Source organism: Capra hircus, chromosome 2 (genome assembly GCF_001704415.2).
Source record: "Capra hircus breed San Clemente chromosome 2, ASM170441v1, whole genome shotgun sequence".
Lineage (NCBI taxonomy): Eukaryota > Metazoa > Chordata > Mammalia > Artiodactyla > Bovidae > Capra > Capra hircus.
In genome coordinates this window covers 73,385,402-73,397,935 of record NC_030809.1, presented here as the reverse complement: position 1 = coordinate 73,397,935, position 12,534 = coordinate 73,385,402, and the positions used below count along the sequence as shown (strand labels likewise).

Below are 12,534 nucleotides of genomic sequence, written 5' to 3'. Positions count from 1 at the left end.
CTGATTCGTGGGACCAGAAATGAAACATCATCGCATAGAAAGGCCTCCCTGTGTACCCGCCTCCCAGGGCGTTTCACACCGCTGGGGGGCTGTGCTTCCTGACGGGCAGGGTCTGAGTCTGGGCTTGGTGACATGTGAGATCTCCCTAGCCACATGAAGGAGCTGCTCCTGAAACCTCTCCAGTCTCTGAGGCACGTCCAGTGGCAAAGGACAGCTGGGCCCCAGAGCGTCCTTTCCTTCTGCCATCACATTGGGGAACAACCACATGGCCAGGCCCCCAAAGTGAAGGAAGCTGCTGGCTTGGACGTGGCTGGATGCCTGGTTCTCTTTTCCTGGGTCCTCTCCCCAGCCATCCTATCTCTGCAGCTTTAATTGAATGATGATTTGGAATGGTTCTGTCTAGAGAGCCCTGAGTACAAGCTGCTGGGTTCCCCAGGCAACACTGGAAGATGAAGCATGTATGTGCTGGGCACCCAATTCCAGGGCTTAACCCAGTGTGGCCCACGTTGGCCATACTGAAGAGTCAGGAAGCCCCCGCAGGGAATTTTCTGGGGCAAGAAACTAAAATCTCAGGTTTTCTGCAGAGACATCCTATAACTGTATGTTCTTTTGCACAGAACAGCATACTGAAGTGTTTTGTTGTTTTGGAAGAATAACCTTTCATATAGACTTTGAGATGATTCTGAGACATCCACAGGGGAAGAACTGCGGAGGAAAAGCTTTGAGAAGCCAGCTGAGCTCCCTCTGCTGGTGGGGGTCATTTCTTCTGGAGCAGAAGAACCAGAGACATGGAGGGAAGGAAACACGGCAGCTGGAACCTAGAAGCTGTCTGGTATGAGGGGCATCTCCCCCACCATCTGAAGCCCCTGATTTTGGATCTTATTATGTAACTAACTTTATTTTCTTGGGCTCCCAAATCACTGTGGATGGTGACTGCAGCCTTGAAATTAAAAGACGCTTGCTCCTTGGAAGAAGAGCTATAACAAATTTAGACAGCATATTAAAAAGCGGAGAGATCACTTTGCCGACAAAGGTCCATCTAGTCAAAGCTATGGTTTTTCCAGTAGTCACGTGTGGATGTGAGAGCTGGACCAAAAAGATAGCTGAGCAGCGAAGAACTGATGCTTCTGAACGTGATGCTGGAGAAGACTCTTGAGACAAACCAGTCCATCCTAAAGGAAATCAACCCTGAATATTCATTAGAAGGACTGACGCTGGAGCTGAATTTCCAATATTTTGGCCACCTGATGTGAAGAGCCAACTCACTGGATAAAACCTTGATGTTGGGAAAGATTGAGGGCAGGAGGAGAAGGGGATGACAGAGGATGAAATGGTTGGATGGCATCACCGACTCAATGGACATGAGTTTGAGTAAACTCTGGGAGATAGTGAAGGACAGGGAAGCTGGCATGCTGCAGTCCATGGGGTCCCAAACAGTCAGACATGACTGAGCGACTGAACCACAACATGTAGCTAATAGGAGTTAGACTGTCAGAAAGAACTTCTGTGTACAGGGTATGGCCTGTGCATGTGGCTTAGCGGGGCCGGGGGCGGGTGTAACTGACAACATTAGAAGAAACGAAGGAATGGGTGGGAGATCTAGTTCCGAGACATCCCAGCTTCATTAAACATGAAGAATCCGGGATACTATCCTTGAGGCTTTTGATCTCTGCGATCTGTCACTCCGGCGGATTTAGGGGAGGAGGTGCCGGCTCTCTAGGGAAAAGAGGACCTCTATCAGGCTGTGGCTGAACTCAGGAAACACAGGGCTTCCAGATCCTGAAAGATGCAGACAGGGGTCTCCATTGGTTTAACCAGCGACCATAGTATTTCCTAACCTCTGAAAAAGCAGGGCCTGCCATGAAGCGCTGACACTGTCATCAACACTAAACTGCAAAGAATAACTTTGGAGGAAATGCAGGAACCATAATGCTTGTCTATTTAAACAGAAAATCCTGGAAAAAGAAATTTAATTAGCTCCTTCAGACCTACCAATCTGAACCCATTAATTAAAAGGATTTGAGGCTGTTGCTTAATGGACTCGAATGTGACCTAGGTTTAATTATATCTGAATAACAATTTGCACCATCTCTTCTGCCCTGTTGGCAACTGAGTATCTCAGTACACATAAAATAAACACTTTGGGCTAACTCTCCAAAACCTCACCAGTTCATAATGAATCTTAAGCAAATACCACACAACTTCTTGGCAAAGAGTCTTCGTCACACTAATTAGGATTGCAGGAAATGCACTACTTGCAAACACCAAAACAACAGTTCTTTGTCACTTCTGTCAACAAACAACTTTTCTTCTTGCTTCCTGTGTCTTCATTACCTGTGACATTCTAATGCAGCAGATGTATTAAGGTCAAATAGCATACTTGAGGTTTGAATAACAACAGGATAGGCAGAGAGTTTGTCACCACCAAGGGCATTCTGTGACCTTGTGAGGGCTTATGGTCTTGCCACACACTGGCACTTAACCACACTGAACTGCTTTTCCCCCAATTCCCCACTCCCCCATCATTCTGCCCACTTAGATTTCCTCAGCACAGGAACAAGAGAGACACCGCAAGAATGCATTCGAGTGCAAAGGCTCAACTCAGGAGGAAGCAGCATGTTTTATTGATACTTCATCTTGTCTTCAGAAGCCTAGACTGTAAAGAGGATATTCCAGATGACAGAATATCTCCATGGCTGCAGCTTGACTCCATCAATGAGCGTTTCTAAACAGAGCTCTAAATTACATGCTCTAAAATTTAACTTTTGAACTAATACTAAGGAAGAGAGAACAGATGAAGCTCCAGGACTGGGAATTCCCTAGGTATCGACAGAGTTCAGTTAAACTACTCAGATTTTCACTCTGTGTGAAAGGAGGAAAGAAGTTGTTTTAAACCCCTAAGTGGAGTAGTTGACAAAGAATCCCTTAAGAGTAGATTAAGGTAGTTCTTAGACATCAGTGCATGTATGTGGAATCTAGAAAAAAAAAAAATGGTACAGATGAACTCATTTTCAAAAGAGAAATAGAGACATGGACATAGCGAACAAACATATGGACACCGAAGGGGTGGGAGGTGGGAAGAATTGGGAGATTGGGATTCACATATATACACTATTAATACTATGTATAAAATAGATGACTAATGAGAACTTCCTCTATAGTACAGGGAACTCTACTTGGTGCTCTTCGTGACCTAAACAGGAAGGAAATTCAAAAAAGAGGAATATATGTATACACATGGCTGATTTACTCTGATGCACCCACTCCAGAGTTCTTGCCTGGAGAATCCCAGGGATGCGGGAGCCTGGTGGGCTGCCGTCTATGGGGTCCCACAGAGTCGGACACGACTGAAGCGACTTGGCAGCAGCAGCAGCACGGCAGAAACTAATACAACAATGTGATGCAACTACACTCCAATTAAAAAAATTTTTGTTTGTTTTTCAAAAGGTAGTCATTAGGCAGATTCCACGGCTGTGGTCAGTTTCCAGGCTCTCTCTCAAGTAGAATATCCAGGATAACCCAAACCAGGAGACTGCATGCCCAACAGACACTTTCCTGACTTGTTTTCATTAGCCAAGTTGATGGAGCCACTCAGGATGGAGTCTGAGCAACCAGTCAACCTCAGTTTATCCAATAAATAGATTATCAACGCAAAGTGATCAGGACAACAAAGTGATTAAGAATACAAGCTCTGGAGTCAGGCCGACCAGGTTTCTAAGCCTGACTGTATCATCTCCTAGCTCTGTAACTGTGAGAAATTGTTATACGCCTCTCTCCAAGGATTATCTGAGGTCCAGTGATAATGCATTTTCTCTAGTTACAGGTCTCAGTCAAGGTAACACAGGCTCTCTGAACCTGTCTCTTCATGTGTAAAATGGTTGAAAGTAATAGTGCTTTATTTCATGGGGCTGCTCTGAGGATTCAAGGAGATATTTCACAGAAAGGATGTATTCCAAGGTTTGGTTCTTGGAATACAGTGTTTAATGAACACTGACTAAGTTCAAACCCAAGTTCCACTTGGTACCCCTATGGGCCACATGCTGTGGCTAAGTCTTAATTTGTTTACCTTTCAAATAATGATTGGGAATCATTATTTGGTAACAGGTATCCCTTTTATATTTTTAAAAAGAATCCACACAAGGCTAGGTATGGAGAAATTTTATTTTCCTGATAAGTGATGCTTTCATGTAACCCAAAGGGTCTCTCTTTGGACAGCTGTCTTTTGTTCAGTACTGAAAGAAGAGACAACAGTGGCCAAATCTCTCCCCTATACATTTAGCTACTTCCTCTCCTGATCTCCAGGATTCCCTGGTGGCTCAGATGGTAAAGACTCTGCCTGCAATGCAGGAGGCCAGAGTTCTATCCCTGGGTCTGGAAGGTCCCCTGAAGAAGGAAATGGCAACCCACTCCAGGATTCTTGCCTGGAAAATCCTATGGATAGAGGAGCCTGGCGGGCTATAGGTCATAGGATTGCAAAGAGTTGGATATGACTGACTGACTACAGTTTCACTTTCTCCTGACCTCCATAAGCCCCTAACTGATACTACCTGAAAACTGTCTCCTAAAGATCCACAAGGACAAAGGAGACAAAGGCAATATTTGCCAAGCAGGTTTAAGTGCCCACGGTTAGTTGGATGTTAAATCCAAGTCTGTTTCCTAGAGACCAGCTCATTGGGCAGACTCCTAGACTATGCCCAGCTACTTACGCAGCCTTCCAGAAACAAAACAAAACATACAGCAACATCAAAACCACACGATTGGTTTGTGCAAAGTCTCTGCACTTTGGTCATTTGGAAGCCCCAGCACAAAATCAAACACATCACAATTTGCACTGCAAATCCGTGACTTTAAAGACGAGGAGTAACAGAACATTCAGATACATGTACAACTGCAGACGCTGACCATCCTCAACTGTGCCTGTGTGAACTGTCTACACGAAAAGGCAGTTCAGGTGCTCCTCCTTGGAGAAGCCTCCCTCGTGCACCTCTCTCACCCCAATTTCACGCCAGGCCAACCACTCAGATCTCAACAGTGAGGAGGCATCACAGGCCTGCTCACTACCACAGTAAGATGGGCTCTAATGGTTCTGAGGTCAGAGGACCTTAGCGATGAAGAGATAATTCATGCAAAGGGCTTAGCACAAGGAAAGGTTAGAGAAAATGGGTGTAAAACCCCGTGGTATGTGTACCATGGTAACATGACCAAGTTAAACGTGCTACAGCTGTCTCCTGCCCTCCACATGGGCTCAACTTAGTGCTTTCCTGATGTCACCAATCACAGGGCAACATTTTCCACAACCGAATGGCTGACCCTGCATAGGAGGGGTCCCACTCAGTGAGGTTTCCTGTTGGGATCACTATTTTCTTTCCATTATTACCCCTCCTCCTGTGTACTTTTCACACAGTTAAGTCGTCACCTATCTACCTGTCTGCCTCCTCTGCCACAGTCGTTTCCTCCTGTAGGCACAACTGCCTTTGTCAGCCCCAGATCCAGAAGGCCTAGCACAAGTCCTGGGATATATTCTTTACTTCACCAACATTTGGCAGATAAATGGGCAAAATAATCAATATTGCCAGATCTTCCAGCAATCGAGCATCTCCGTAAGGAGAGGACGAGCAATTGTTGTGTGCTATTTGTGTGTGAGGAGGTACTTTTGTTCTTGAAGTCCCAGAGGTTAATTGAATCCTATGTCCAAAACATTCTTCATTTTACATACATATGTGTGAGGGGAGGGGAGAGGATGGAATGTGTGTGCATGTGTACACAAAATACTCTCCATCCAGTTAAGAGAATGGCTTTTGCAACCAGTCACTTGCTTGATTGCCTGAGGGTAAATATTTCAGTATCTGAAATAGACATAGAAGACGGATTGCTCCATCAGTAAGCTCACTCTTGGGCTCTCAAACAGGGCCTGGAGATGTGGGCATAGCACAGAGAGGCAGGCAGGCATTGGGTATCAGAAGGACCTAGTCCCCTGCTGGGGAGATATTGGAGATCAAGGCACACGACTCTTGAGAAATGCAAGAAATCACTCCTAGGGGTGTGGCTCCAAGATCCCAGATGACCAGTGGACTTCTCTTTGTCTCCTTCATCATTCTTTATACAGTTACCCGAAGGCCTCTACAAGCCAGGCCCTGAGAAGGCATCTGCCAACAGTACAAGAGGAGCCCCTGAATTCTCCTGGAGCTGTGCAAGGAGTCTGTTCCATCTCTGGTCCCTGGATAGAGGTTGCCTGGAGCCCCGGGTTTTTGAGAGGGCTTGTGCAACCACATCCAAGCTCATGGGATGAGCCACAGTTGATTGAGGAGGCCAGACTTAAGGATGGATTAGAGCAGGGACAGAAGTGCACACTGCCTGTCTTCCAACCCTATCTAGGCTTCTTGGGGAGCCCCACAGCTAAGCTGCTGAGCTGACCTGGTAGGGAAACAGGGCTGTCACACCCTACCAAGGGCTGGAGGGGGACATGGCCAGAGGTGTGGGTAGAAAAGGCACGTGGCAACAGCAGGAGCAGCAGCTGCTACTTCCTCTGCATTCGCACAGGCACAATATGTTCTTGACTTTCACTGTCAGAAATGGGGGATCCTGTTTGGGCTCACTCCAAATGGTTCTCCAACCCAGTACAGGATGTGAGCGCCCCATTTCATAAGGAAATTCCCTGGTGAGACTGAAAGCGGGGTATGCGGGCACAGGGAGGTGAAATTTGGGAAACGGAAGAAAGAAACCTCAATAACAGAGATGGGATTGAAGCTATAAATTAAAATGTGCCACCCCACTCAGCCCTTAACCGCTGGCTTAAGTTGCTCTGGATTTTGCTGGCCTGAATGGCTTGTCTACAGTCTTCTGATACATCATGAGTTCATCCACATGTATATGCCTATTAGAAGACTCTTCCAGATTTCAACAATTTCCTGGCTCTTTGAGCCCTGACGTTAGGGTGACACAGATCCCATCCTGTCTCCATAGGCTCCGGGTACCTGGGCCCCTCCTGGCATACCAGGACAAAATTCTGCTGAGCAGACGGTCTCCTGGCTTGATGCAGAGATTCAAAAATGGTTCATAAAGAAAAAATAATGAGTCAGAAGCTGATTATGCATCCATCATTTCAATCCGTGTCTAGACCTCGAGGGGCACCCGACCCACTTCCCGCTCTCATAACAAGTCTGAGGAGCATGCACGTCCCATTCATTCCACGCGCATTTGCTTCTCTGCATCCCCAGTTCTCCACTTTCGATGTGGATTGGAATAAATCGCTTTTAAATTGCTCAGAGACACTGAGGAAGGAGTTAGAGGCAGAAAGGGTTATAAATGCAAAGCCTGACTAGTCTTTAGTGTCATTATTCCAAAGCCCAAGATTCATTCATTTCACTGCCTGCTGCTGTGTTCTGGGTATACGGGGAGGCTCAGTGATACACTGCCTCATTTTCATCGCATTTACCAACTGTTTTAGCTATAATTCTACTTGGAGAGCTTTCACGTGTGCTAGTCAGAGGAACAAGCAATACAAAATGGGATCAGCGACATCCTCTAAAGGTACCAGTTTTTCAAGGATAAATAGTCGCTCTTGCACTCAAAACTCCAATGTAATCCTTGGTTCCTGGGCAATATCTTATATCATGGCCTAGGCCTTCCAGACCCCCTCTCTGCTCCTCCCCAAATATCAGGGACCCCAGCTTCAGCCTATTTCCCATTCTCTAACAAGGTAAGTGGATGGTCAGTAAGGAAGGGTTCTTTTAAGATTTACAAAGCTGAGTAAGACATTCATGTGGCTAGGTTAACATAAGCATGTGAGACAGTGACGACGGAGAACCAGGGCTGCCAGATGTACTTTTAAAGGAGCTTGAGCTGCTTCCACATTCTGATGTGGGGGAAAGTAAAATGAGGCAAAAACACTGCCGCCAAAGAGCCCTGACATTCTAATGCATCCAAGTGTCCTCCTAAGACAGAAGGTGAATGCAAAGTCAACAGTAGAAACCGGTGAGCACACTTCACTCTGGAATGGCCCCCGTCATCAGCCTGCAGATGACCTTGTATGGAAATAAAATCTTAAGCAAACCAGATCTTTGGCCAAGAAGAGAAAACTATCAAATGAATGTATTCACGGCACCACGTGCATGACTTAGGAGGCAGCAATGTTCAAACGCAGAAAGGAGATGAAGATTCTTTCAGCTGGTGAGTATCCACTGAATATTCTTAAGTTCATGTGTTTATTCATTAGGATGGTTCATGGAGGGCCTAGCAGAGCTTTCATTTGCTACCCTCGCACCAAAAAAATTCCTGAGTCATGGTTATCTCCAGGGTGACCTTAGTGACTGCGGATAAGCCCAACTCCGTAGTCTTGTTTTCTCCTGTTTAGAATAAAGTTAATAGTGATACCTGCCCTGCCTGCCTCTGCTTACTTATGAGAAGTGAACAGGACAGCATTTGTGAATATGCTTTCCCACACTGATGTATCATACACACGGATCAGAAATGCTGTGAGGCCACAGATGCTCGTCCACCCGGCCTCTGTCCTCTACCCTGGAAATGAAAATGCAGCCGGCAGGGACCAGCGCTGAACACTTCACTGCTGACAATGTGCTTCCCTCAGCCTGAAGAAACATTTGGGCAGAGGGCATGCTTGGTTCTTTGCTCTTGTGTCCTGTGTGTGATGCCTGACATGCAAGAGCTGCTAGAGTCATGTGTGTAAAATTCACAGAGGAGTTTAGTTTTTTCCTATTTTGTTTGTAAAATTGGGGTGTAGTTGCTTTACAATGTTGTGTTAGTTTCTGCTGTACAACAAAGTGAATCAGCAACATGGGTGTGTATATCCCCTTCCTCTCGGACCCCTCACCGCACCCCACCGCACTCTCTAGGTCATCACCAAGCATGGGGCTGAACTCCTTGTTGCTACACTGCAGGTTCCCACTAGCTATTTTACACATGGTAGTGTACGTATGTTAATCCCAACCTCCCAGTCACCCCATCCCCACTTCCCATCCGACATGCTGACATGTCCATCCTCTACATCTATATCTCTATGCCTGCCCTGCCAGATAGATTCATCTGTTCCATTTTTCTAACTTCCACATGTATGTGTTAATTAATAAAGATGATTTTCATATGCGTTGCAATTTTATTACCTAACAATTCTGTGGTTATTGAATATTCTGCAGTTTCAATTCTTTTATTATCTAAACAGTTCACTGTAGCCTGATGTATCTGTCTTATACCTGTGATGCTATTGTGTTCAATACTATAACCCTTTAATGGATTGTAGCATTTTACCTAAAGAACGTGCAGCAATTTTAGGCCGCCTTCGGGAATCTATGTTATAAACGTGTGAAAAGGTAGTCTATCTCGCTCAAAAAATGAGAAAAGTATGAACACTGACAGACTACATAATATCTGTGGAGTCATTTTGGCTGTAACCTTTAAAACTAAATATATATATATCCTTTAGCCCAGCAATTTCTGATAGAAAAAGATATATTTATACATGTACATAAATACACATACACATTTACTCTGGATATTTTCAATACTAAATATGTTGGATTAAAAAAAGATTAATAAACATGAGGAATACACCAAAGTGCCAGCCAACCCTCAGAGGTCCAGCAGTGACCTATTTGCAGGCCCCCTAACTTCACTGGGTGCATCCAGAAAGGACAGAGACTGCCAAGTGGATGCCCTTATGGTGTCAAAACCACGCTTATCATGCCACAAAAACGCCCTCCATCAGTGGCTCTCCCACCTATCCACACACATAAACTGAATTCTACATCTGTGACAATCAGACCCTCAGCTCCTTGTCAAATTTTATCTTCCACTATTTCCCGACACAGGCTCACTGGGTTAGTCTCTTGACTCTCCTGAACGTATCATCTCCGCCTTTGCAATCTGACTCACTCCTGTTTGTGCCAAATGCCAGGCGCATCCACATCCCACCCATCTTTCATCTCTCACATGTTTCATGACGCTTCTTCTGCTCCTTGAGCCCCAGAGACTCTCTCCTTATCTGAACTTCTCTGTTGCCCAGTACAAACTTTTTGAAGCAAATGTGATGAAACACTAACAGAGGTGCCTGGGGAGGTGGGGGCGTTAAGCATTGCAGGCTTGCTGAGAAAGCTGCTGCTCTCTGAGAAAGTGTGACAGCCTCACCTTTCCTGCCTGTCACTGTGTCTCCAGCCCCTCGCTTAATGGCTGGCACAAAGCAGGTCCTCAGCAGATAAGCCTTCAATGGTAGCAACCTCCTTTCACAATTCGCTACCTTTTAAGCTATACCTGGTTGAAAGTATCACTACCCAGAGTTTACCAGAAGATCAATACACCAATGAAAATAAAGCATGGAAGATGTCGATCCCATTTTCAACACCAACAGAAACAAGCCTCTGCCCAACATCATGGATGCATTTTTATAACAACAATGAAAAACTCACCTTGGTTTCTCGGAGAAGAAACTGCAAGTCTCGTCCGCTGAGGATCCCGTGGTTTTTCACGTAACTGGGAATGTTCTTCGTGCTGGAACCGTAAACAGTCGCGTGTACTTCCGTGTATGTGTGGATGATGTCCAAGTAGACCTTTTTATTCTAAAGAGGGAACACAAGGAGAAGGCGTTTCTCTTTTCATTCTCATAGAAACCTGTCTCATGGCTGGAGACTACCAAGACAGGAGTTCTTAACATGGAGACTGCACAAATTTGGCAATCCAACTCGTAAAACTTCTTTTAAAAGTAATCTGGCTGGATTTTAAGGGCAAAAACAGTCACATGGGTGCTGTATAACTTTGCAAGAAGAAATATATTATATAGTGACCTACTACTGAATACCAATGATGGCTCAAGGCTGACTGCTCTTTCAAGTACTGTCCTTGCCTTGCAAATTACCAGATCCAACACTATGCTTTTGGCTTGTCTTCCTTATGAGGGAGGAAGTTTGGGGGAAGGAAAGCACAGAGGAGGCAGTCAGTTGGACTGGAATACTTATCTGGAGATGGTAAGCTGTCCCCGAGGAACACAAACATCCCCAGCTCTTGCCAGTATTTCTAGTGATGATTAACTCATGTTTTCAGAACTGGATCCCACCTAATTCGGATCATGGGGAGATGAGCGTTTCCCACAGTATACACTGATTGACTTGGCAGATAGGAGAAATAATGAGAACATTCAGGTAGACAAAAGGTGGAAGAAAGATTAAATGTAGACTCGGATGAGTCCTGAAACATTCACGAATAGTCTTACTTTTCTTAGAGGCAAAACAGAACCTCTCGTCTGTTATTCGTGAGCATTGAATTTGAGGTACCTTTTCTAAATCAAAACCACCTGCGAGGAGGAAGTAGGCTCTCTCTCCCTCTTTACCTTTCTGTGTGACTAAGTTATAGAAGCCGGATTCTGTGGATTGTCCTTTGAGATGTTTTTTTCTTTGTTTTTGGACATTTGAAAGATTCAAGGTCTGTTATGTTTTCCAGTTGTAGGAGAGTGGGACAAGGTTTTTCCCATTTGAAGCCTGTTTTCACACACTCCAGGCAAGTATAATAATCGCCAGTTTTGTGACTTAGGACCACAAAGGACCTGAGGTTGTGGCATCAATGGCCACTGAGCCCGAGTCCCTCATGCGGGAGAGGGAGGGAGGGGAAGCAGAGAGCCCCTGATGGGAAGCAGCTCTAATGAGAAGCAGCAGCCTTGGGGTGGGACCTGCACTCTGACCTGAGGAGGCAGCTCCCCCCACCAAACCAGCATCCTGAGCCCTGTTCAGCGTCTGCCCCTGCTTGACCACTGAGTGAGGATATTACAAAGCACTCAACTTTGGGGGACACATGTTTCAAATCAGGCATCCAATGTCTTCATGATGGAGAAACAGTACACTTCACAGTCTCTATTTTATGCAGAGAAGAAATTTGTGTGGGAATAAGCAAGTCGACCTTGCACCCCACTGTATGAATAAAATGAACACTCCACCTGAAAGTCTAATTTCATGCCATGTTTGGTGAGGCCAGAAAATGCTAAATTCATTACTTGAGAGATGCATACCCTTCCATTTGTGCAGAGGTGACTAGGAACAGTTTACAAACCATGACTCCCACTCACAGCTTGAGCCAAATGTAGGATCACCTTCCTGGTGTGAGTAAACAGGAGGGGGTCCTGTTTTTGTGCATAGTTTTTGTGCTAGAGGGACCTGATCACTCCTTCTCAGGGGCTCTACCCTTCTCCCCTAGCCCTTGCTAGGTAGGCAGGGGCTTCTGTAACCCTGGCCCACCCCCTGCCACTGCTGATGGGCCCAGGTGTGTCTTTCCTGAGGGGGACCCATCCCCAGGCTGCCTGCCAGCCTGGGACAGAGTGGCTGGACTCAGGAAAATGAGCTGAGCCAGTCGGGACCCTCTCTAGGGGGCTTTGAATCCTAGTCACAGAGAGATGATTGCCAGATGGCCAGGGGCTTTAGAGCACCAAGGTCATGTGGTGTTGGAGTCTGGGCAATTATAGACCAGATACAAGTCAGCTGCCAGTTCTCGGGGGTGGGAGTGGGAAGGGAAACAGATAAGAGCTGGATGGAGCAAAGA

At 45.8% G+C, this 12,534-nt stretch overlaps 1 protein-coding gene across 4 annotated transcripts in view; it reads right to left on the bottom strand.

Moving 5' to 3' along the window:
• Positions 1–12,534, bottom strand: part of MGAT5 (mannosyl (alpha-1,6-)-glycoprotein beta-1,6-N-acetyl-glucosaminyltransferase) — a 402,706-nt gene that overhangs the window by 47,806 nt on the left and 342,366 nt on the right. For all 4 annotated transcript variants that reach the window (XM_018062080.1, XM_018062074.1, XM_018062092.1 and 1 more), the window contains one exon: positions 10,419–10,568. In XM_018062080.1, coding sequence (XP_017917569.1) covers positions 10,419–10,568 — 150 coding nt within the window. The remainder of the gene's footprint in view (positions 1–10,418; positions 10,569–12,534) is intronic.